At 35.6% G+C, this 26,562-nt stretch overlaps 2 protein-coding genes across 3 annotated transcripts in view; both read left to right on the top strand.

Moving 5' to 3' along the window:
• The window catches only part of abca12 (ATP-binding cassette, sub-family A (ABC1), member 12), a 191,088-nt gene extending 174,011 nt beyond the window's left edge, over positions 1-17,077 (top strand). Inside the window, exons 65-72 of the mRNA XM_030125194.1 lie at positions 2,814-2,923; positions 4,560-4,710; positions 8,978-9,112; positions 9,597-9,700; positions 13,333-13,425; positions 13,653-13,758; positions 14,187-14,324; positions 16,268-17,077. Of these exons, the coding sequence (XP_029981054.1) occupies positions 2,814-2,923; positions 4,560-4,710; positions 8,978-9,112; positions 9,597-9,700; positions 13,333-13,425; positions 13,653-13,758; positions 14,187-14,324; positions 16,268-16,372 (942 nt within the window). The 3' untranslated portion in view covers positions 16,373-17,077. The remainder of the gene's footprint in view (positions 1-2,813; positions 2,924-4,559; positions 4,711-8,977; positions 9,113-9,596; positions 9,701-13,332; positions 13,426-13,652; positions 13,759-14,186; positions 14,325-16,267) is intronic.
• An 817-nt stretch (positions 17,078-17,894) lies between these two features.
• Positions 17,895-26,562, top strand: part of bard1 (BRCA1 associated RING domain 1) — a 45,218-nt gene continuing 36,550 nt past the window's right edge. The window contains exons 1-4 of one of the 2 annotated variants that reach the window (XM_030124139.1): positions 17,895-18,056; positions 21,223-21,279; positions 23,358-23,503; positions 24,934-25,967. In XM_030124139.1, the coding sequence (XP_029979999.1) occupies positions 17,965-18,056; positions 21,223-21,279; positions 23,358-23,503; positions 24,934-25,967 (1,329 nt within the window). In that variant the 5' untranslated portion in view covers positions 17,895-17,964. Of the gene's footprint in view, positions 18,057-21,222; positions 21,280-23,357; positions 23,507-24,933; positions 25,968-26,562 lie in introns of both variants that reach the window. The other variant, XM_030124138.1, reaches the window with a different exon arrangement.

Raw genomic sequence — 26,562 nt, 5'->3', positions numbered from 1 at the left:
TTAAAATCTTTATCTTCCCATTTACTTATAATGGTCGAAATTTCAAATGTCTATAAAAACATCAATTTTGTTTCAATTTACTTCAAACTTGGCACATATATCGAGGCAACTGATATGCTGACATCACGACACATATAGACATGATGACATCAACTGGATCGATGCCAAAATAAGCTACAATACATGCGAGGGGTGGCATTTGCTGTACCTGGTACCACTTGTTTAGTTTGGGGGGGTTACATTTAACCCTTTCATGCATAGTGGTCACTACAGTGGACAGCTATTCTCCAGCTGTTCTCTTGTATATTCATGGGTTTAGTTGTTTTAGTTCCATACCAGCCAACACAGTAGACGCTTATGCATCATCTCATAAACTGCAATTCATACCATTACTGTAACGTTGCTGTTGTTGATTGGTTCTGGAGTGGAAATCAATTGTTAATTGTTATTTTTTGCATATTATCTCTATGAAGTGAGTAATAACTAATATTAGAATATGTTGAAATGTGAGAAAACATCAGATCAGCTGCATTAAACATGGTTTCATTTCACTGTTTTCATATCACTTTATCATATTGGGTTTTAAATACACGTTTCTTTGCTTCAAGAATAAAATTCATGGTGTAGCTGAGTGGACATTTTTGTAAATCTATGAAAAAAACCCTTAATCTGATTGGTTTTTTCATGCCTAAGGAGGAATAAAAACACTCAAAAAAAACCCAAAAACTCAACTATAAGCTTCTCATAATTCATGCATGAAAGGGTTAACCACTTGTGGATGAAAACTGTACTTGAGTCTTTTGAGTCCATATATAGTGCAGTTTGCAGTTATTTTACTTTTGTCAGCCTTAAACACCACATAGAGCTAATTGTACTAAAGATATCACCTGCGAATCTTACTTGAACTCACACTAATAGTTAATGTTATGTTGTAAAAGTGTTAGAACAAGTTTGTTCATTTTCTGTGTTTCTGCCCAACATTTCATGGCACTCCTTCCCATAGGTGTTTAGATATTTTTGTCCAAATCAAATGGTAGGCAGACTGACAGACAGACAGACTGACACAGACTGACAGACACTGACTGACATCCACATGCCACCAGCTTGGCTAAAAAAAGACAACGCTGGCCCAGGCTGAATGTCATTAAAGTGCTCTCACAGGTAAAAGCAGGTCAAAAGCTGTATGTATAATACTGTTTTCTTTCTAGAGTAAACAAGATCAATACTCCACTCCATAACTGACATTTGTTGTCATGCGACGGGTCATTCCAGCGATCCATTCTTGTACGACCACTGAAATTATGTTCAGTTTGACTTTGTCCCTGCAGTAACGGTGGCGCCACCAGTGAGCACTTGACATAAATCATAATGCGGAGCTTCTGCGTATAGGAAGCGTAAATGTTATGTGGAAACAAAAAAGAAAAATCAGGGCACCACAGGTACACTGTTGCGGATGTACAAAGGTTCTGGGTTGCGGTTGTAGATAAGGTGTCTCATCTGATAGGGAGGAAGCTCCCACTGAAACCTGCACTTCATCTTTTAAATGATGACTCCAGATTTAAGTTCACTGAGACAGAATGTAAGCTCTGGTTGGCTGGCATGACAGCAGCAAAAAAAAAAATATATAGTTTTGAGGTGGCTCTCAACCCACCAGTTATCAGTAAAACATTGGCTACAAGCCCTTCTCGAGGTGATCTATCTGGAGTGGTCATCAGCCCGTATTAATAACGCTAAGCTTAGAACATTGGAGATGTGGAAAAAAGCTGCAGAAGATGTAACGAAACTGCTGTCATGACTTTTGAGACTTTCATCTATGGTAACTACAGGGTGGGGAAGCAAAATTTACAATATTTTGAGGCAGGGATTGAAAGACAGTGTATGACCAATTAGTTTATTGAAAGTCATGAGAATTTATTTGCCACAAGAAAATTGACATAATAGAAAATGTTTTTATTCTATGTGTCCTCCTTCTTTTTCAATAACTGCCTTCACACGCTTCCTGAAACTTGCGCAAGTGTTCCTCAAATATTCGGGTGACAACTTCTCCCATTCTTCTTTAATAGTATCTTCCAGACTTTCTGGTAATAGTTTTGCTCATAGTCATTCTCTTCTTTCCATTATAAACAGTCTTTATGGACACTCCAACTATTTTTGAAATCTCCTTTGGTGTGACGAGTGCATTCAGCAAATCACACTCTTTGACGTTTGCTTTCCTGATTACTCATATGGGCAAAAGTTTCTGAAAAGGTATGGATAATAGTGTTAGGTATGATTATGACATCAATATATGTTTGATTTCAAAACAATTGACGTAGTGCCTGCTGAGAAAAAACAACTAAATGTTCATTGTAAATTTTGCTTCCCCACCCTGTATATGTCCTGTTTGTAATCCTGATTAACACTCTGTTTACTCAGTTACTTGGTTTTTACTTCTAATTCTAAACTGTGTGTCCCACAAGGAGGGGAATAAGGGTGGGGAGGGAGGGGGGCAAAGGGGTGTTTTTTTTGTTTGTAATGTAGGTGTAGTGTACACTTGTTGTTGTGTAATGTTTGTAATTGTAATGTTGAATGTGTGTGTTTACTTTTGCAAATTGAGATTTAAAATCAATAAAAACAGTTGATTATTTAAAAAAAAAAAAAAAGAGAGAAAAAAGGTAGTTTTTGACCAAACTTGTACTACATTATTCTTCTCCTATATGGGTTAGTGGATTGGATTATTGACCTAAACATTTATAGTATGTGAAAAAGCTTATCATAGTGTTATATTAGAGTTGTAAAGTGTTTAAGGGTTACTAATAAGTCTTTGTTTACAGTGCTTTGGTCTGCTGGGAGTGAATGGAGCTGGAAAAACTACCACTTTCAAGATGCTGACAGGAGATGTTAGCCCCACTGATGGCACAGCACAGATCAGGGACAGGGACGGGTAAGCTGTTCATCACATTCTAGGGCATTTATATACTTAGATATCTTCCTCTTCTTCTGTTAGGAAAAATGTATTGTTTTATTCTTGTATTAAGTTAGTGATAAGGGTGTAAAAGCACTTGAGGGGTAGGATTAAATAAGTTTATACTTCTTCCTACTCCTTTTCAACTGTGCAAAATTCAGACTTGCATGTACTTGAAGATAGATTCTGTTCATTTAAATGTTTTTACCTTTAAGGTTATGTTTTGGCCTGCGTTGGTTTGTGTGTCTGTCTGTTTGTCTGTCTGTCTGTCCGTGTGCAAGATAACTCAAAAAGTTAAGGATGGATTTGGATGAAAATTTCAGGAAATGTTGATACTGGAACAAGGAACAAATGATTAAATTTTGGAGGTGATCGGGGGGGGTCTGCCTTGGCGGAGGTCTGTGCTCTCCGAGTGCATCTAGTTTTGTTTTATGTCTTAATTAGCTGTGTTTTGTTTTATTTTGTTTCTTTGCATGTTATAAATAAATAAATAAATAAACTAGAAAAGCACTCAGAGAGCGCAGACCTCCGCCAAGGCAGATCAGCCCCCCCCCAATCACCACCAAAATGTCATCATTTGTTCCTTGTGCCAATATCAACATTTCCTGAAATATGTATATAGAGTTTCTTTGTTGCTTATTTTACTTTCCTTACATTTTTATCTTGTATGAGGTTTCCACCCTACAGTGACAAAATACATCAAAATAAAAGAAAGACCAAAAATGGACTTAAAAGGTTTCGACCCTACAGTGACTATATATGTATATATATATATATATATATATATATATATATATATATATATATATATATATATATATATATATGTATAAAACCAGAATTTTAAACCGAGTGCTTCTAGTTTTGTTTTATGTCTTAATTTGCTTTGTTTTGTTTTATTTTGTTTCTTTGCATGTTATAAATAAATAAATCAACTAGAAAAGCACTCAGAGAGCGCAGACCTCCGCCGAGGCAGATCAGTTGCCCCCAAACGCCCCTCCCTCGGATCACCACCAAAATTTAATCATTTATTCCTTGGGCCAGTATAAATATTTCCTAAAAATGTCATCCAAATCCGTCCATAACTTTTTGAGTTATCTTGCTAACTGACAAAAAATACAGACAGACATACCCCTTATGAAAACATAACCTCCGCCGTTCCTTGGTAATGAATGAATGAATGAATGAATGAATGAATGAATGTTGTAATAAAACACTATGCAGTAGGGATGAGACCAAACAGAAGCAAACAAATACAGAACAAAGCTTTATTGGATTTCTCCACATGCCAGAGCTGCGCTGTCTAATAAATCTGAGCTAAATTCAATTTGCATATCACAAATTAAACAAATTAGCAGTGTTATTGCTTTGGATCAGCCACAAATTTAACCTATGGTATTGGGAATAAACAAAGAGCAGCTCCTGTTTATACTGTGTATGAACTATGATTGAACTCTTAAGTTTTGTTGTCAATTCCCACTTTGTTAAGTTGTAAAGTGGCAGCTTCCAGCAAAGTGCACTATAGCCAGCAGGTCCACTTGAATACACTACTTGTCTGTCTTTTATGTACCATGTGGTGGATGCAATTTAAGAAAATGTTTGTGTGTCTCCCCAGACGATTGGTGGACATCATGGAGTGCCGTAACCAGGGAATTAACATCGGTTACTGTCCCCAGGTGGATGCTCTGGATGATCTACTCACCGGGGAGGAACACTTGTATTTCTATGCTCGCGTTCACGGTATCTCAAAGAGAGAAATACGCAGGGTAAGGCTGAGCTGCAGATACTGCTTTTCAAAACTCTGGCTAGTGACGGTGCCGTCTACCAAATGACACAAGATCTGATATGAATTCAAAGGTGCACTCTCCCTGCAGGACTAGTAACAGTCGACGCTTTCTGTGCATACTGAATCAGAGGATGCGAAGTGTTGAGTGATGCGTACTGAAAGCCGTAAAACTGTATTTCAAAAATGTAAAAAAAAAAAAAAAAAAAAAAAGGTTGTCAGCTCGCGCACTCCAAACTTTCGAATTAAGCTGATGCTGTGCGTTTCAGCGCAGACGAATTTACATTTAAACGATTCCTTGTTGATGAGAGGATCTCATTTGACATGTCACTTCAGCCCCATTCATCTCATTTATCATTCTGAGAACTAATCAATCTTGCTTCTTTGGTGATTACAGAGTGTGCCTTTCTTTCACTACTGCTACTGGCATCAGAAAAGTCTGCACCAATTTTACACCAATTTACAACTTACAGTGTAGGAGCACAAAAACGTTGATTGTCCCTAACAATTTTTGTCATGTGTGAATAGAATGCACACATGTTCGCAACAACACTTACATAGACAAAACACATACAGGGTGGGGAAGCAAAATTTACAATGAACATTGAGTTGTTTTTTCTCAGCAGGGACTACGTCAATTGTTTTGAAACCAAACATATATTGATGTCATAATCATACCTAACACTATTATCCATACCTTTTCAGAAACTTTTGACCATATGAGTAATCAGGAAAGCAAACGTCAAAGAGTGTGCGATTTGCTGAATGCACTCGTCACACCAAAGGAGATTTCAAAAATAGTTGGAGTGTCCATAAAGACTGTTTATAATGTAAAGAAGAGAATGAGTATGAGCCAAACTATTACGGGAAATCTGGAAGTGGAGGAAGCAACAAAAAACATACCAAAGCTTTTATTAAAGCTCTCAAATCCAAACTCCTAAAGGATCCAACCAAATCCATGAGAAAAATGGCAATTGAACTTGAGGTAGACAACAAGACCGTTAGAAATGCAGTAAAATATGATGTGAAGTTAAAATCTTACACAAGAACACCAAAACACTTGTTGACAACAGCAACAAATCCAACTTTAGCAATTTTTGGGAATCATGTTTATGGCCGCCTTCTAGCCCAGATCTAAACCCTCTGGATTCTGCTATTTAGGGTTTTTTAGAACATGCTACCAATAGAACATCACACAGCAATGTCGACTTTCTTAAAGATACTATTAAAGAAGAATGGGAGAAGTTGTCACCCCAATATTTGAGGAACACTTGCGCAAGTTTCAGGAAGCGTGTGAAGGCAGTTATTGAGAAAGAAGGAGGACACGTAGAATAAAAACGTTTTCTATTATGTCAATTTTCTTGTGGCAAATAAATTCTCATGACTTTCAATAAACTAATTGGTCATACACTGTCTTTCAATCCCTGCTTCAAAATATTGTAAATTTTGCTTCCCCACCCTGTATACACATAGATGCAGACAGTGAGGCACAGAAATGGATCCATCTGCCTAATCACTAACGCTGCTGTTGTTACAGCTCCACTTCTCTGGTCAGAATAGGGACAACAATGGTTGTAATGGCCACCGCATCAGTGTCAGGCTAATTCACAAAGATGGGGTTATATATAGAGTCCCTCTTATGTTGTCTCCTACTGACAGTTCCCTAGCTGCAGATAATGAGACAAGCCTTAATGGGGTCATTTCACATTGACATGGTTTTGTCAGGCTTAATGAGCTGTTACATCAAAGGTGATAGAAAAGGGCTTTTATTACAGAACATAAAAAAAAAAAAAAACCTCAACATATTTTGATCTGAACCTGTCAGGAATACGTTATGCTGCCCATTCTAATCATTTAAATGCAGATGCTGATACTGTGGTTTTGTCTGATGTGCAATTTGCTACGCAGTGTTCTAATATCCTGCATCAGTAAACTCCGAATCAGAATGCAAAATTGACGCTAACGGCAAATCCTCTTACATAGGAAAAAAAAAAAAAAAAAAAAAGAGCAGTGAATCTAAGGGAACTAAGCTATCTGTTGAATTGGCAAGGTCCATTGATCTGAGTTTCGCACTTGCCAACTGATGAGAAATCGGATAGAGTTTACTGTTGGGAAATCACCTCAAGCTATTTGGAAATGAACTGGTATTTACAGCACACTATTTCATGTGATTAACAGTCATGCCTGGAGATTTCTAAGAATTTAGAGGTTAAATTGGTTATGAGCTGTTTTATGTGTTTTGATTCCTGTTTTCATTTGAATGCGGTTGATAATTTGATGCTCACTAACATATATTAAGCTCCATCAGTTTCCTTTCTCTAAAACCTTCAGCCACAGGGCAACGTGGAGTTAAGAGTAAATAAAGTCATCAAGTAAAGCCATCATTGTTGTACAAACAAAATTAAATATGCATGGAAGAAGGACAGATAAACACCTCAGTTATTAGCTTTGTAGCTTTTACTGGATGCAATAGGAGGAGGCCTTAATGGAAATGCACATTATTACCACATAGCTAATGAAGAGTAGGGACGCTTTGGCCTCTGATAAGCTCACGTTGAATCTTTTTTCTACTATGATCATACGCTGGAGTGCTTGTAGAAGGCTCTCATGAAATTCTTTGGTTTTGTGATGGTCATACAGGCGGTCATGTGGAAAAATCATTAAACCTACTGACTTAGAGCGGATAACTGCCAGACCATGACATTGCTACTTCATTGATTAACAGTTTTCAGCTGACACACGGGAGTTGGATGTTTTCTTTTCCTTCCTCCAACACATAAACCTATTTCAGGGGCAAACATCAGTTTAATTGATTTAAAGTGCACTGTGTAGGAATGTAATTTTCATAATTATGTTTTCATTATTGTATAATTACTTGCAAATAGTAACTGGTTTTGTCATTTCCTTACAATAAGCCTTTTAAGTTTACAGAGGAAACTTGAGATAAAACGAAAGTGAATTTATTTTAACCCATAAAGACCCAGTGCTACTTTTGTGTCAGTTCCCAAATGAGTTTTTCTCTAGATTGAACCTTTCTTAAGCAATTCATCACCATTTGTTATAATATTATCCTCTGTATTTTGTGTATTATTCAGAGAAAATCATGTATTTTCTTGTATTTAATTTACTAATGGATTAGATTTAGATAGATAGATAGATAGATAGATAGATAGATAGATAGATAGATAGATAGATAGATAGATAGATAGATAGATAGATAGATAGATAGATAGATAGATAGATAGATAGATAGATAGATATTTGATTAACCCTGAAGGAAAATCAAGAATAACCTGAAAAAATATAAATAACCTGAAATGTTTTATGAAAAAAAAGTTCAATTTTAACAAAATAATAGATTCACTGTCATCTGTAAATTGTGCTAATCATAAGCTGAGACATAATATTCTTGAAATTGCACTTATTTTTCTAAACAAATGTCAGGTTTGTAAATGGTTGTTGAGGTTATTCATATTGTTATAATGGTACTTGACTTTTTTCACATTACAGTGAACAAACATATATACAATAGTGCAAATAAAGATAGAATGGTAGTGCAAAAAAAAAAAAAAAATGTAAGTAATAAGAAAAATAAGAATAAGAATAAAAGTGACATAGCCATAAAAGTAAAAGTGACATAGCCTATAATAATAAAGACACAAACAGAAAAATAAATTGCTAGCCTACACAAAAAGTTCCATTATGAAAATATGAATAACCTCAACAACCATTTACAACCTGACATTTGTTTCGAAAAATAAGTGCAATTTCAAGAATATTATGTCTCAGCTTATTTTTAACACAATTTACAGATGACAGTGAATCTATTATTTTGCTAAAATTGAACTTTTTTTTCTTAAAACATTTCAGGTTATTTATATTTGTTCAGGTTATTCTTGATTTTCCCTCAGGGTAAATAAAGCATCTATCTATCTATCTATCTATCTATCTATCTATCTATCTATCTATCTATCTATCTATCTATCTATCTATCTATCTATCTATCTATCTATCTATCTATCTATCTATCTATCTATCTATCTATCTATCTATCTATCTATCTATCTATCTATCTATCTATCTATCTAATAAAGTTGGTTGATGTTGCTTAGAAAATTGAATATGTAAATTATTGCTCTAAAACACAATACTTATATTAAGAGTCACTATTTTTTTGCCACATATTGCATATTTTTGTATTTTCTTCGTCCATCTTCTAACCGCCCCCCCCCGTCTCGTGTGCTTCGTAGGTGGTGAACTACCTACTGAAGAGACTGGAGTTGACTTACCATCGAAATATCATCACTGACGGTTACAGCTGTGGCACCCGCAGGAAGCTTTCTACAGCTCTGGCTCTTGTTGGACACCCACAAATTCTGCTTCTGGTATTGATACACTTTCACACAGCGGCTAACTGGCCACCAGACAACAAACAACTAAACTAACTGTACACTCTTGAAAGGTTCTTTGAAGTAAAGTAGATATCGATCCCCAAGACTTCACACGTCTCATATAGTTAATTAGTCTGCATCTTTAGGCTTAACCGAAAAGTGGGTTTCCCTTTTATCATTTAACTTTGTTTATACCTTATGCCTCCATTACATTCCCTCTTCTTATTATCCATCCTTTTCACGTAGCTGCACGTCCTCATAGTTTGCCTATACGCTCGTAGATTTTCTGTTTGTGTTTTTTTCTTGTGTTGACTTTCCGCTCATGTCCAATTTCGTCTTTTGTGTTCTATTCCTCTTTGCTTTATCTGTAACACCGTGCTTCCCATTTCCCTTCTTATTTTGCAATTACGTTGCAGCCTCGCAATCTTTCCTTCAAACACTCTGCTCTTGCTTTTTCTAATGCATCCTCTCTCCTCAGGATGAGCCAAGCTCTGGCATGGACCCTCGTACCAAACGACACCTGTGGAAAATCATCTCTGAAGAAGTAAAAGGGAAATGTGCTGTGGTTCTCACCTCTCACAGGTTAGAATTATACTCATTTTTACTGATGCTTTCCTCTTTGACCAACATAGAAAGCCTGAATCTCTCAGACAGACTTCAAAAAAATCACGACTACATTTTAATATTTCCATTATTTAAACCTTTAAATGTTTTGAGTCTGGCAGTAGGGATGAGCTATCTGACTAGAATGATGATCCACAATCTGACTTGCAATTTTTCCCACATCTTGTAAAATATAGACTAGTAACAAGATAACTATGACAGGCTTACTCTACAGTGTGATAGCTTTTTGTTATTGTTGTTGGACTAAAATCTCATCTTTTTGTAAGACGGATAACATTGTAATATTTGCAGAAAAGTCTTACAAGAAGCCAAAGCAAATCTGCTCACTGTTTACATAAACACTGTGTTTTCCGATGTTTCCCTGAAGTATTCACCATATATCTGTGACAAGATGAATGTCACAGATAGATTTTGCACAGCTGCTGTTTTTCTTTGTATTAATTACATAGACTGATGGCCCATCATAGTATAATCTATCTCGCTACAGTTGCATTACTCCGAAGCATTTCTACACTCCTCTTAATAACATATCAGGTCTCTAATGTTATCCTACAAAAATACAAGACTCTCTGTACATTGGAGTTTTCCAGTCGCAGTAGCTCTGTAGATGTACTGTAATTCTTCACTGTCTGAAGTTGTCGTTTCAATAATGGTAGCGAAACATTGGCTGACACAAACTCATCGCAGCTCAGAGTGAACAAACCAGACAATTTTGTTGCAAGCAGACAACAAAGACTCCCTGTAAATGGACTGAAATACAATTATTAGCCAAGCAGCTTTAATGCTAAATGTAAATAAAATACAGATATAACATTGTTCCACAGGCCATTTCACATAAATATTAACCCATAAAGACCCAAAGCATCTACTGATCTAAAAATTTTTAGTACCTGTTGATCCACTAATCCTATCAAAACGTGTAAATAATTGGTGTAAAATACAGTTTGTCGTCTTTTCATGGTCATCAGATATGACCCATTTGGACGTTCAGAGGCTCCATAGTTACCGTGGAAACACCGTCATCTTCTACAACATTGATTCACCAGTGAAATCCGTGGAGTTTAATTAGTGACAGTGGATGTAGACACTTGATTTATTCTCCAAAGTTTTTTTTTTTAATTGATTTTTTATGTTGTAACAATCATAACAGTACAATTGAATGTATATAAAATATAACAACATAGTTATGTATCCCCACTCTAACAGTCCCAACCCTGATGCACCTCATACTCCAACAAAAATATGTGAACATACACATCCAAAATGAGTACATGAAATAAAATCAATTCAATAAAATAAAATAAAAAATAAATATATATATATATATCCTTAGGTACAATGAGAAATTGTTTGTGTCCATCTTTTTAATATATAATAAGACAGGCTGCCACATTGTATAGAATTTGGCTGCATTGACTCTTGTGGTATATCTTATTTTCTCTAATGTCAGATAGTTCATAAGGTCTTTAATCCAAAGGTTGAATGTCAGAGGATTTCTGTCTTTCCATTTAAGTAGAATGAGCCGACGAGCTATTAAAGTTGTGAAGGCAATGATGCTCTTAAAATTCTTGTTGAGGTGTGTGTTCTGTGGACTCACTCCAAATATTGCAGTGGGACACACCTGATTTATGTTCAGTTAATGATATATTTTACTGGAAAAGTCACTTTTTCTCAAGTTTTCTCTTTTTGGTATCATAAGCCTCAAATGTAATCTCGGTATGATGATTAAAGTACATGATCAGTAAAACAAATATAGGAAAATACCAGATTTTTACTGAAAAAAAAATGCAAACTGAAGAGGATAATATGATGATAAATGGCTGATAAATCCCTTGAGAAAGGTTAAATAGAGTGAAAAATTTGGGGGGAAACTAACACAAAAGTAGCACCGGATCTTTATGGGTTTGGAAATTGCTGCTTTTTATTTGTTTCAAGTGGATCATATGCCAAATTAATCGATTGCTGTCTAGCAGTATGGTCAAATACAAAACTAGAAAATATTTAAAAGTTGCAAATTGCACAAAATAGAGCCGCTCACACTGCACTGCAGTGCGGCTACAGAACAAATGTTATTGTGATGCATAACCACTTGAACTGGCTCTCTGTTAAAAAAAAAAAAGATTACTTTATTCACTACTGGTTTTCTTTAGAAGTATTTTTAGAACAAAAAAAAAAAAAACATCCATCTTGTACAAAAATGTTTGTTTTAGTTCAGATAGACATAGCTTTGCAACCAGGCAGGCAACCAGAGGTAATTTTACACTACCCAAACCAAGAACAAATGCAGTGAAACAAATTGTAATATACAGAGCTATGCCAGAATGGAGCAAACTACTGGAACACATCACACAAGAAAACTGTAAAATGAAATTTAAGAAATCAGTCAAGAAGCATCTATTAACCATAAATGATTGATACTTGGGCTAATTGAATATATGTACTGTATATACTATTACCGCTGCTGACCTAAAGGAGCTGTCTTGCACTGTAAAAAATGACTGTAAAATTAACACCAAAAAGTTGTAAAATTACAACATAAAAAAACTGTAAGTGACAATACAATGCAAAGTTGTTTATTTGAAAAGATTTTTGTGTTAACGATTGAATCAAATGTAGCTGTAGTTCTTATAGGAAGAGTATGTGAACAAAACCAGATTTGTATGTAGAAATTATGTATTTCTATTGTTTTTAGAAAATAAAACTGTAAATTGAAATACAATGTGGTGCCGTTTAAATTGCAAAACTATAATGTTGAAATAACGGCGTATTTTCTTTTTTATATATATACATAGAAAAAAGTTATAAAAAAGTAAACATTTAACAATGTAACATTTTAAATTTATACATTAATGGGTTGGTAGAGTTGGTAGAGCGGCTCGTCCAATAACCAAAGGGTTGGTGGTTCAAATCCTGGCTCCGACTGTCCATATGTTAAAGTGTCCATGGAAGACACTGAACCCTAAATTACTCCCAGTCGGACCTGGTGGTTTTGGAAAGTGCTTTGGACACCATGAAGGTGTAGAAAATGTGCTAAATAAGTGCAGTCCATTTACCAGTTAAATATACATGTTTAAAATGTTAAATCTAAATGTTACTGTGTAAATATGTTTACAGTTGGATGTGTTTTTTACAGTATTGTTCTGGAAACCACAGCTGCCAGTTTTTTTCTGTAAAAACAACAAGATTTTTTTTTTTACAGCGTGTCTGTATTTTGTCTGTTATTTATTTTCTTTCATGTTATGTAGTATGTGAAAAATTGTTTTGTATGATTATATTGTATGTTATTTGCATTGACTAGTTGTAAATGTTATTGTAAGGACCCCAGGAAGAATAGCTGTAGCTATGGTACAGCTAATGAGGATCCTGAATAATGAAAGAAAGAATCGATAGAATCACAAATACGGATACATTAAATTGCATGCATAAGTATTTTTAAGAGGCCACAGAGCTAATGAGCATTCTAGCTTTTTGTGTTTTTTCCACATTATATGATAAACAAAAAGTTAGTGCGTCTATTAAATATATTTTCTTTTTAGCTCAGCTTTTAATGTGATATTTTATCTTTCTTCCTTTGTCTTTTCGTGTCTCAGCATGGAAGAGTGTGAGGCACTGTGCAGCCGTCTTGCCATCATGGTGAAAGGTCAGTTCCGATGCCTGGGCTCCCTGCAGCACATTAAGAACAGGTGAGTGACCTCTGCTTATCCTCCAATCCAGCTATTACTGGCTTTATCCACCTAACACTAGCAACCCCTCTATTCTCCTCTGTGGTCCTTTGTGCAACTGAATGCTCACTTTTACTTGTAAGAGTAGCCCACACCCGCCCCCCCCACACACACACACACCCCACATATTCACACCCTTCAGACATGTAATAACACTGTGCTTTGTTCATAAAATCTCCTTTCTGCAGGTTCGGCAGCGGGTTCACTGTAAAGATGTACTTGGCTGCGGCCTCCTGTGACGCAGAAGCAATCACTGGCTTCATGCAGCGTCGATTCCCCAGCACTTATCTCAAGGTGAGTTTTCCCAGCTTGAGAGAATTTGGTAGAGAAATGACAGCACATATATTGTTGTGGATTCTTGCAATAAATTTGATGGAAGTAGCAAGATGTCTGTATGTGTGAAAGCTTTTTTTTTTTTTTTTTTTTTCTCCCTTAAGCTTCACGGAGAGGCATTAACTCAGAACATGTTCAGGCAGCATGCTCAGTCTGTCAGATATATTTTGCTGACATAATTTTTAATGCAACCTAAGAAAATACAAGGTCTTCATGATGCAAACATCCATGCAAATAAAAACAGAAAGTGGCAGCTCCACAGCAAGTCGTCACATTAGGCCTAGAAATTCAACACATACTCTAGAATAAGTTGGAGATGTACTTTCTTACATTTTTGATAGCACACCCTCCATGTTTTCCCTATTTGTGCTTTCTTTCCCAATACACAGGACCAGCACTCTACTATGGTGGAGTACCATGTACCAGTTGCACCAGGAGGGGTTGCTGACATCTTCGACCAGCTGGAGTCCAACAAAAATGCTCTGCAGATCAAACACTTCTCTGTGAGCCAGACCACACTGGATGAGGTGAGGAAAGAAAAAAAAAAAAAGACAGGACATAAACAGAGTATGGGAGAGGGAGCAGGAGAGCTAGCGTGGGGTTTTGTAGGGGTGGGTAGATGGTGCTGAGGTACATAAAAAGAAGGGACATGAGATGTGAAAAAGAGGAGAAAAAAAAAAGGGGAGGGCGAGGGGAGGCAGGGACAGAAGAAAAGCTGTGTGGGAGTGAAACATTCAGTTGAAAAAGTTTAAAAGAGGGAGAGGGAGACTGACAGAGGGTATGCCTAAGGGAGAATAAATGGAATATGAGTTAGGGGAGAGAATCCATGAGCTTTATATGCAGCCAGAGCTGATATTCTTCAACCACTGCCCTTCTGGGGCTCTGGGATTGGAAGATACCATGGGCAAAACAAAAGAGAGGGGAGGGAGTCTGCAGGGGGAAATGACCAGCAGATTAAGAAGATGAATACATTTGGAGAGACCTGCCTTTTATATTGTCGTCACACTTAAATTATCACTGAATGCAAGTCTTTTACTCTTTTAAACTGCATTGATATTTATTACCTCCGCCAAGTGAAACGGCGGAGGTTATGTTTTCATCAGGGTTTGTCTGTCTGTCTGTCTGTTTGATTATCTGTCTGTTAGTGAGATAACTCAAAAAATGATGGACGGATTTTCATGAAATTTTCAGGAAATGTTGATACTGGCACAAGGAACAATTGATTACATTTTGGTGGTGATCGGGGGAGGCTGCTCTGTCTTGGCGGAAGTCTACGCTCTCTGAGTGCTTTTCTAGTTGATTACTTAATTCATCTATTTGTAGTGGCCTTCCAATGATCTTATGTTTACCTCTGCCAAGTGAAGTGGTGGAGGTTATGTTTTCATCGGGGGTTTTCTGTCTGTCTGTCTGTCTGTCTGTCTGTTTGTTTGTTTGTTCGTCTGTTAGCAAGATAACTCAAAAAGTTATGGATGGATTTGGATGAAATTTCCAGGAAAGGTTGATACTGGCACAAGGAACAAATGATTAAATTTTGGTGGTGATCGGGGGGTGGGGGGGCTGCTCTGTCTTGGCGGAGGTCTACGCTCTTTGAGTGCTTTTCTAGTTGATTATTTAATTCATCTATTTGTAGTGGCCTTCCATTGATCTTATATTTACCTCCGCCAAGTGAAACAGTAGAGGTTATGTTTTCATCTGGGTTTTTCTGTCTGTCGTCTGTCTTGTGTGTTTGTTTGTTCATCTGTTAGCAAGATAACTCAAAAAGTTATGGACGGATTTGGATGAAATTTTCAGGAAATGTTGATACAGACACAAGGAACAAATGATTAAATTTTGGTGGTGATGGGGGGGGCTGATCTGCCTTGGCAGAGGTCTGCGCTCTCCGAGTGCTTTTCTAGTTGCATACTGATTCTTGTTTGTCACGTTGCACTTTGAATGTTGACTGATGTCTGTGGTAAGCTGCAAATGAATTGCCGATATGGCAGTGGTTCCCAACCTTTTTTGGCTCGTGACCCCATTTTAACATCACAAATTTCTAGCGACCCCAGACATTTTCCCCTTAGAGATGTCTTAGTGTGGCCAGACGGGTGAAGAAATGTTTCCATTCTCTGTTTGGTCTGATTTTCTGACTGTGACTGTATCCGGGTAGGTTGAAGCATGAGGTCACATGATTGGGTCAATCAAGATATGCCCTGTCAGATATTATATCCTGCATTTTATTTTAACATGATTTTTATTAGGAAAAATCTGTAGTGTTGTAATTATAATAAAATATATATTGAATCAATAAAACAGATTTTTATTATAATTTTTAAAAAACAAATTTTATCAATTACTAGAAATTTCAGGTGACCCCTTATGAATTCCAGGCAACCCCACATGCAGTCCTGACCCCAAGATTGAAAAACACTGCCGTATGGATTAAATAAAGTTTTCTTAATCTGAATCTGAATCTGAATCTGAATGCTTTCAGGTCTTTATCAACTTCGCCATGGGGAAGATCGGCATGGAGACCGTACCGATTGACAACGAAGAAGAATTTGACGACCTGGGCTCTGTTAAAGAAGTGGAAACATAGAACTGACTGCTATAATACCTCCATGCTCACTGTGAAATGAAGAATTCTATTTGTTTATTGTGAACCTATCCAATATGAAATACTGTAGGTAAAAAAAGAACCATTTAAGTTCTGCCAGTTTTGCCAATTCTTAAAACTATCCAGACTCATATAATGTTAACTTGTTTTTCAGCAAAACACAACTTCACACATCAACAATATAAAATAAGGAAATTATCTGACCGCAACATTAACTTTAACACAAATGCAATGTTCACTTTTAATTCTCTGGATCTTATTATTTCTGAAGGATAAATGAAATCCTGTAGGGTGTTAATTTCTTTCTGTGGGAGGGATTCTGTTAATAATCACACTGTTATACCATGACAATAAAAGGACATATTTTCTTTACTGTACGTCATTATGAATCATCATTAATGAAGTTAATACGCAATGTTTCTAAAGAGGTAATTTTTCACTGCTGCCTACTGGATACATTTTCACAAATGAAGTATGAACACAAAGAAGAACATCCTCAATATGCACTTTTCTACTTGCTCACTAACACTTTCTCTAAGGGCATAATGTATAACTTTTATTTACAGTGAATATAATGAATATTTAATGGACCATCCCTTGCTTAATGCACCAATGTCACATGTTCTTATATGTGTCTTAATATATCAAGCCTATTTTTTATAAATCTAATAAAGCTATTTTTCAAATGCATGTTTTGTTCATTTGTCTTGTGTGTTTTTTTTTTTTTTTTTTTAATAGGCTGGTCACACAAAGCTTTAAGGCTTACTGAGTAGCATTATGACAATACACTGAAATACATTTCTTATTTTCTAGTGAGGTATGTTCAAAAGCAATTTCACAGGTCCTCATAAACTTGCAACATATCTACTGTAGTGTGCTATAATATTTAGTTCAATAAAAAATAAATCCTTGGCAGATTCATAGATTTGTAGTGTGTTAAATGCAAATAACCAAAACAAATGTAGATGAACCCAGTGGGAGATGTAAGTTCTGACAGTTTACATCCCAACCTTTATTTATTTATTTATTTAATGGCATAACAGTCATACACAAATGTCAGTGTGAATATTGTGAAAGTACTGACCTACTTTTTATTTTTTTTATTTATTCATGTATTTATTTATTTATGTTCTTATTTAATGTTTTGATAATTAGCATTTTATTTTATTAATTTTATTTTTAAATTTTTCATCTCCGTTTTATTTTAATTTTACCCCTTAACATTTAATTTAATTACACTGTATTATATGCATTTTAGCTTCAAACATTATTTGTAATTGTTTACTAACTTGTAAATATTTCATTTAGTTTAATATAATTTCGCTACAACCATTCATTTTCAATGCTTTACGTGCATGTAAATATTTTATTTTATTTTACTTCATTTTATCTATTTATATTGTTAGGGGCGGGGCTACGTCATCACGCTGGTTACGTAGCTGTAGGACACTTCCGCAAATGTTTGGCGGGAGATGTGAGCAGTCAGGAAGTAAGTTGATGTGTTTTTGTAAACTTGCACGGATCGAAAATAACGTTTGAAAAAGACAGAAAAACACGTGAAATATTTTTCCAGAATGGACGAGGACGCTGTCATGCAAACAGAACACTGGGTGAAGACTAAAGAGGCGGTCGCGAACTTTCGTAGACTTCTACTGTGTTCCAAATGGTGAGTTTACATGTGTTAGTGACAACGTAAACATGTTCTCTGTTGTCGCAAACCCTTATATTGTATTAATAATATGGTGTAGGCTACATATGTATTGTTTAGCTTCCTTTGTTAAGTTTAACGCAGCAGCCTACATAGCATTAATGTTAAAATAGTAGCTTGTGGTTGAAGAAGGAAGAGAAATGTTTAAGAAATGGAGATGTGGTTATTTTTATTTTTGGAAATGGAGTGAATTTGTCAGATGAGGTGCACAAGTAATCAAAACAACTAAATTATATCATGAGATTAAATATAATGTGTAGCAGACCCCTGAGGGTTGATTTGTTATTGTCTTTTTGTTTGTCTTATGTTCTTGTCTCTTCTTTCATAGTTGTGACCTAAAAATCTGTCAGGTGAATGTATATTTTTAATGTGTTTGTGTTAAGATTGTAGGTTAATAAAAGTGAAAAAACAAAAAAAGAGTGTGCACAAGTTTGGGAAGAAGAAATCTGAGCTTTCTACTAAGTTAAAAAAACAACAACAACAACAATATATCAAAGAAAGTAGGGTTCATCATAGACAGACACAACCATGGGAATTTATAGGACAGAAATAATAATCATTACTGTAATTTCGAAGATGGATTCTTTAGTCCAAGACTGGGAGGAATGGGTGAGATATGTGAGGCCTTTGAGAACTGGTTTTGCTGAGATGACTGTATGAATATGGACTCAAAATCCTCTAACTGAAGGAAATATGTTTGTGTTTTCTATTTTTTTATTTATCTATTTATATATTGATTCTTTACTCTGAAATCCTGTTTGCCAACACAATAATGAGCTGCTGTAAATGTTTTTGTTTTTTACACCCACTCTCTGGATGTATATAGTTTGTGTATCTGTAAGTTTTCAATGTTCGTAAAAACTGAAATTCTTTCAATATAAGAAAATTGAAAAAAAAAAAAATAATAATAATAATATATGGTTCATCGTAAGTTCATGTCCTGTATGAAATATCCTAATATGTACATAAGTATCAGCAGCAAAATATAGATGTAATATTGAAGCAACTGGTTAGAAGTGATATATTATAGATACTAGAATACTGAAGCATCAGTGTTTAACCTCCTAAGACCCGGCTATGTTTTTTTTGTCCATGTTTGTGGACAAGAATTTCACAGCTTTATCTTTGAAAAAAAATCCACTGCAAAGGACATTCAGAGAAAAAAGAAAAAGTATCTGAAAAACTGCGTCAGTGTCATACTGTTTGCAGTCTAGACAATTTTTTCATAAATTTAAAAAAAAAAAAAAAAGAAATTTGTATTTTCCTGGGTCTCAGGAGGTTAAGCATTATGTTACTGTTGTAGCTGCTTGAGATGGAGCTGGTTTATCCGACAGAGAGTAGCACACATTGCAAAAAACTAAAAATGTTTGAAAACACTGGTTAAAAATCTAACAACAGAATAGAATAGAATAGACTTTATTTGCCATTTGCACAGATACATTGCAGTATAGGTCCATTGGAATTCTTGTGCATTTCCCTGAGTCATGGAATCCAAAAAAAAAGACATGAACAAAAACAGAAACAAAACATAAACACAGCTAAAACATATAAAAACAGTAATTGCACAGACACAAATACACAGTTGTAAAATAGAGTACTGTGTCAGAAAACAAAAAAAATAATAAAAGTACTGGGAGGTAGAACAAGTTATTGCACATTCAATTAAAAGCACAATATTATGTTATAGTTTCAAAGCTTGATGTTTTGTTGACTGTATACAATCTTCATCTTAAATATAACCGATTAAACTGTCAAATAAATGTTAGTATGAATAAGGTGCTTTTTTTTGCTAAATTAAGGAAAGTGGAAGCATAAAACAACAAAAAACAAAAATAAACAAGTAAAGCACAAAATTGCACTAATGTACAGATAATGCTGGCACAGTATTCAACTTTGAGATAACGATTGTCATACAAATAATTGTGATTAATAGTATTATTGTCTATTCTGTTAATGTTATGCCACTGTAAAACTCTAGTAGCAGTTTTAATTATGCGCATACATTCTCTGAAGAAAAGACATTTATGGGCATAGAATTTCGGGGATTATGAATTTAATTATACTTCCATCTGCCTTTTGTTGATTAAAAATTGAAAATGTATGATATTATAACAGATACTATAAGACTGAAGCATCAGTGTAAGCATTATCTTACTGTTGTAGCTGCCTGAGATAGAGCTGGTTTAATAATAATAATAATAATAATAATAATAATAATAATGCATTTTATTTCTATAATACTTTTCACGGAACTCAAAGACACTTTACATACAGCAAATAACAAAAACAGAAACAATTTATTTATGGGTTTATGTGACGGTGAGTAGCACACTTTGCAAAAAGCAAAAAATGTGTGAAACTACTGGTTAAAACTCTAACTATATGTTGTACTTTCAAAGCTTGTCCCTTGTTGATTGTATAAGATCTTCACCTTAAATATAACTAATAACCCAAACTGTCAAATAAATGTTGGGATGAATTTCTTGACATTTAGGAGAGTGGAAGCATAAAACAAAGATAAACAAGTAAAGCACAAAATTGCATTTATGTGCAGATAAAGCTGCCACGATTTTCAACTTTGAGATAGCAATTGTCATACAAATAATTGTGATTAATAGTATTATTGAGTATTCTGTTAATGTTATGGCACTGTATAAATCTAGTAACAGTTTTTAATAGTTATTAATTCTGTTATTAATTCTATGCACATACATCCTATGAAAAAAACACATTTATGGACGTAGAATTCTGGACATGTAAATTTAATAAATATACTTCTGTTTGTCTTTTGTCGATTAAAAATGTAAAATGGACTATATATGACTCAAATATACATAGCCCAATACTGAAATATTCGATCAAATAATAACTCAGTACAAACTATTTATGTAATTTCACAAAACTTTTTTGATACAGGTGAATAGAAATGATTATGATGAGTATTCAAAATAATCATGATTATTTCACTTATTTACATCATGATAATTAGTATTATAATTAATCAGTACTTGAGTAAATACACTTAGCCTATATTCCGCCAGTTCTGTCTACTGTATGTCGTGGGTGGGTATTAATTCCAGGAAAATTTTTCAATAATTTGTCTTTTTTTTTTTTTTTTTCACAGCTCCAATTTAATGAGAGAACCTGTTTGTCTTGGAATGTGCGAGCACTTGCTGTGCAGGTAACGCTACTTCATCTCTGTGTATTTTACATTATATGCTGATTAACAGTGTCTCATAGCAAGCAGTTTTACTCACCAATCGCAGGTGTAGCTAATAATCTTAATGATGACTCGTTTCCATCCAAGTGTGTTATTGCCAGGATTCTTCTATTGTGAATGCTGGCTCAGTGGCACAGCTTTTTTTCCACCCACATGTAAGATGGAGGTGGTATTGAATTTCTGCTTCATATTTCATGTATTTGATGGAAGTTGGTAATTCAAACAACATCAATTCAGTAAGCTGTTGTTCATTGTCACTGAACAGCACACTCTCACAATTTGGCAACATAACCAGAGAATGTCTACAAATTTGTTTCATCATTATGTGTATTTTTTTCTGCTGAAGTACCTCATAATAAAGGCACATGGAATGGTGCCTGTTCTTGTTTCTTGTTAGCATACAGTACTGTGCAGAAGTCCTCCTAGGCTAACATTAAGTTTGTTGGTTTAGAAAAATGCTAATGGCCACACATGCATTTCTCAGTCTCTATTAAGATCCAATCTGGATGTACTGCTGCGGAAAAAAATTATTAAACCACCCTTATTTTCTTCAGTTTCTTTTTTATTTTTATTCCTGGTACAACTAAAGGTACATTTGTTTGGACAAATATAATGATAACAACAAAAATAGCTCATAAGGGTTTAATTTAAGAGTTGACATCTATCCATTTTCTCTGTTTTCTTGATAATAACCAAAATCACTTCAGTTCTTACATCAATATCTATGGCATTGTACTGACAAAAACAGTGCTTTTAGGCATTCCATGTTTTCTTTGCTGTCTGTTTTAGTCACATAATACACATAGAACTTAGTACTTGATTGCATAACCATTGTTTTTGATGACTCTTGATGGTCTAATAATCTTTTCCATGACTGTATGTGGAGTGTGTACAGCAGTAAAAACAAAAGTTTCAGGGAAAAAACAGCTTCTATAAACCCAAATGGTCATATTTAGTATGACCTCCCTTTGCACTTAAAAGGATCATATTTTGCTAAACCCACTTTTATAAGTCTTTGGTACATTTATTTGAGTATTTGGGGACCCTATTAGTTTAAAAAGTATGAATTTGAACCCTCCAGGTGCTGCTAAGGTATCTTTATATTCATTTTGGCGAAAATCGAGTGGATTTCTACAACCCGTTTAAATTCTTCTTAATTAGTTACATCACAACATTTGCACATACAAGGTCAAGACTCCCGACAAACATTTCTCCGAGTACGATATAATTGTTTGTCAGCAGCAGCGTTTGTAGTCCATACTGAAAATATGTCCAAACTTTGAGCCGATTACCTAAAATGTTCAGTTGTTGGTTGAACGGGACAGAGCAGCACAGCCAACAACCTGGAGGGGGCGGGGCCTGAAGTGCTTCATTTGCATTTAAAGGGCCAGCGCTCAGAATGACCTTTCTGGTGTCATTACTCAGAAATAGGGTTGAAGATGGACCTGTGGAGTTAAATTAATGCAGAATAGACCACAGAGAAATGTTTTAAAATACATAGTTCCATTTTTAAAAAAGCTAAATATCACTCCTTTAACATGCCTTTAATCCTTTTTATTCAGACGATATGAGATTTATGGCATTCATTTTCTGATGTTTTATACCAGTTTCATTCAACACATGTTTAATGTTACTAATTGTTTGTGCTGCTTCTTGTCATGGGGGTCAGGGGTCACACTAAATACTCACTGTAGCCTTTAAAACCAATTTAGTTCTGATTTTTGTGTGTCTTCTAAGGCTGTGCACATATTTCTTGTATTTTCTTGATGGAACCGAAGAAAAGAGAAAGACAAATATTTGTGCTTATTTCCAACCTCGAGGTGGCCTATGACTTTTGCACAACCCTGTATGTTTTTCTTCGAACAATATCACAAGCATAGGAGGCTATTATTATGTCTATAAGGCATAAACTCTGCCCTTTCTTTATTTACTCTCTTCATGATCAAATGAGTTTAAAGGGTAAAATCAATAAACTCAATGCATTTCTTTGTACAGAACTGTCAAGTGAGCATCTATTCTATGCTATGTTTATTGCTTAGGTCCTGTGCCGGCCCCCAGGCAGGAGATGGATGTGCAGTGTGTCACAGCCCTGCATGGGTGAAGGACATTCAAATCAACAGGCAGCTCAGCAGCATTATACAGCTCTTCTCTGGGCTGGAATCACTTCTCAACCCCATAATAGAAGGTGGTAAGGCGTGTTTTTTTTGTTTTGTTTTGTTTTTTTTTTCTCTCAAATCCATGTCCCTTTCACTATCTTTCACCACCCATAATCATCATCCCACATCCTTTTCTATCTTTTATTGACTTTAACATTCAACATTTTCCCCCGTTCATCTAATCAGTGAGTCACACCATTAATGGTTTGTTCTGTAGTTTATTATCTTTATAGCCTTTTCAGCATCCTGGTAATGACAGTAATTATGCGGCGCAATTAAGCATGGTAGTGTTTAGTGTGCAAATACATATCAAAGTCTTTGTTTTCTATGAACTATAGAATGACTTCTCATATAGAAAAAAATAGAAGTTTTGTGTAATGTCAGGAAATAATTTGCACAAAATAAGTGTAGGATTTACTTCAGGTGTCAGTGATCGTGCTTGGAAATGCATAATTAATCAGGCCATATTGTGTGTGGGGTTTTTTGTTTTGTTTTTTTATAAATAGGTATTGCAAAGGTAGTATCTGGGTCTGGACTGTAGTTGTATTTTTCCTTCTTCACTATACGGAGATACAACGCTCACATTTTTTTGGAAATAAAGACAGCTGTTGATTTAAAAAAAAAAAAAATTGGTCAGCTGATGGCTGACGTCTACAGCCAATTTTTGATGCCGATATTTAAGACTGTTTTTTTTTTTAAAGCCCAATGACTGTAAAATACAATTGAAACACTCAGATAATTATGAATTTTATGCAGCAATATAAATTAAATTATTAATACACTTACACTTAGTACTCCTTAAGAAGAATAGATCTTTTTTGTCACTGTCACAGGAACAATGAAAATCAGTTTAGCAGCTCAGTTCAGTTTACCAGCAAAACATATCACACAGAGTATAAAGAAAAAGTTGGACTGTGCAAAGGCTTCAGAATAAAATATTAATACACATATTAATACTCTTTTAACATTTATTGAACTTCAAGTGCTGCCCACACAGGTGCCTGATCAAATATCTTACAACATTTTTACTACTGATCAAATATTGGCTTTCAAAAAAAAAAAAAAAAAAATTAAGGCCGATATTGGAAAAAAAATCAATATATTGGCCTGTTATATCGGCCGGCTGATATATAAGTCTACCTCTATTGACAATATGTATTCACAGTTTCTTGATAATTTAGAAGAACATCCAAACCTGAGGGTGTATTTCCATTTCTAAATCCACCATATTTGATGCGACTGACATTATTGCCCTTGGAAATCACATCCACTAACTTCAAAACACTTCATAACAGAAACATGAAACTAAATCCCAGTAGGATGTTTTATGGGTCAAGGTATTTGTTGATAACATGTACTTTTTTCTTTTAGTGTTTTCACAAGGCAGTGGATTTTTCAGTATGGTACATGGGTATGATTTAACTGTCTGCAGTGCCTTATTGTCTTATTTTTATTGCAGACTCACCATCAAAAGCAGAGAGCCCTGCCTTAAAACAAAAAAAGAATTTCAAGATCTGGTTCAGCCCCCGCAGCCGTAAGATCCGCTGCATGGTAGAAAAGCCTTCAGAAGATGTCGCCCAGGACGGCAGTTCATGCGGTGAAACAGTTGCTGCACAGCCAGACACCTTGGATATTCAAAGCAAGGACCTGTCAGTTTTCAATTTCACCTCATCCTCCCAAGACTCCAGCTCCAGTTGTTCTCAAACATGCAACCGTGGCAACAGAAACAGGAATAAGAGGTCAACAAAGAAAAATCCTGCTAGCAGGAGGGCAAAAGTGCAAGGTGCCACAAGAACCACACGGAAACAGACCGAGCAGAACATGAAGAAGCAGAGGCTGGAGGCTATAAATCAGCAGTGGGGGATCACTGAGGAGGTACATGCCCTGAAGGAGCAGCCATGCTCAGAATCACCGAGGAGATCTAGCAAGAGGGTTTCCTTCGTGAGCCCCGCTGTCACCTCTGACGAGCCTCAGCTTGATTTGCCACAGGGGAGTACTAATGAACTCAGCCCTGGCACAGACACCACCAGGGAGAATCTCTCAGAAAGCAGACTGCATGACCAAATTCAGACCAGCCCAGGAATCCTTGACAGTTTTGTCCAGCATACTGGTCTGCCTGCAGATGAACTCACACCAAATGATAGTACTGAGAAACAGGACAGCGTGTCTTCCCCCAGACCTTCTTCGAAAAGATCCAAATTGGAGGAAAAAGTTACCCACTTAGAGACAACGCCAAAACGTCCTCGAGCTTCCCCAGGCCGTAGGAGAAAATCACCGGGTCAGATGACACCGTCAGTGCTCAATCCTCCATCTTCGAGTAGCCCCAAGTGTGGAAAGAGCCCCAGAGAAGGGCAGGCAGGCAGCCCCCCCATTCAAGCCAGTGCTGGAAGAAAATCTCCTCGTTCCCCTCTCGGTCATCCTACCTCAGGAAGCCCCGCAGTTATGAAGAGGAACCACAAGGGAGAGACTCCACTGCATTTAGCTGCCATAAAGGTGAACAGGTTCCAGGATGATTCAGCTGAACTACAGTGTTACACTCAAACAGTATTTAAAACCACTTCTTTTATTAACACTATTAGCAATTAAACATTTGCACATAGATTAGATATTTGATTCATATGGGTGATTGAAATACTTGAAAATGCTAGAATTTCAGTGTTGTTTTTTCAAGGTCTGAAAAGTGCTTGAATTTTAGTTTAAGTAGTTTAGTTTAGTTTAGTTTAGTTTAGTTTAGTTTATTAGTTTGATCACCATTAGGTTCTGCACAGCACAGCAGCTACTCTTCCTGGGGTCATTAACAACGTAAAAACAAAGCACCACAATTTCCCACAGCTCCCTCAACAGGATGTGCATACACTCAACACAACAACACGAAAACCAAAATTCAACAACAAGCACACAATGCAAAACAATTACAGTAACAATAATAATACCAACAACAACAACAGGAAAAAAAAGAATAAATAAATTAACCCAAAAAATAAGTAACAAAGTACTGTAATTATAACTTTGTGATGGGATTTATTTATTCATTTATTTGTAAAATTTACTCTGCCAGGTTACATGGCAAGCCAAAGTTATTTACAGT

The sequence above is a fragment of the Sphaeramia orbicularis genome, chromosome 21 (assembly GCF_902148855.1).
Source record: "Sphaeramia orbicularis chromosome 21, fSphaOr1.1, whole genome shotgun sequence".
NCBI lineage: Eukaryota > Metazoa > Chordata > Actinopteri > Kurtiformes > Apogonidae > Sphaeramia > Sphaeramia orbicularis.
Note: the sequence above shows the minus strand (reverse complement) of the source record. Positions and strands in the feature narration are given on the sequence as shown.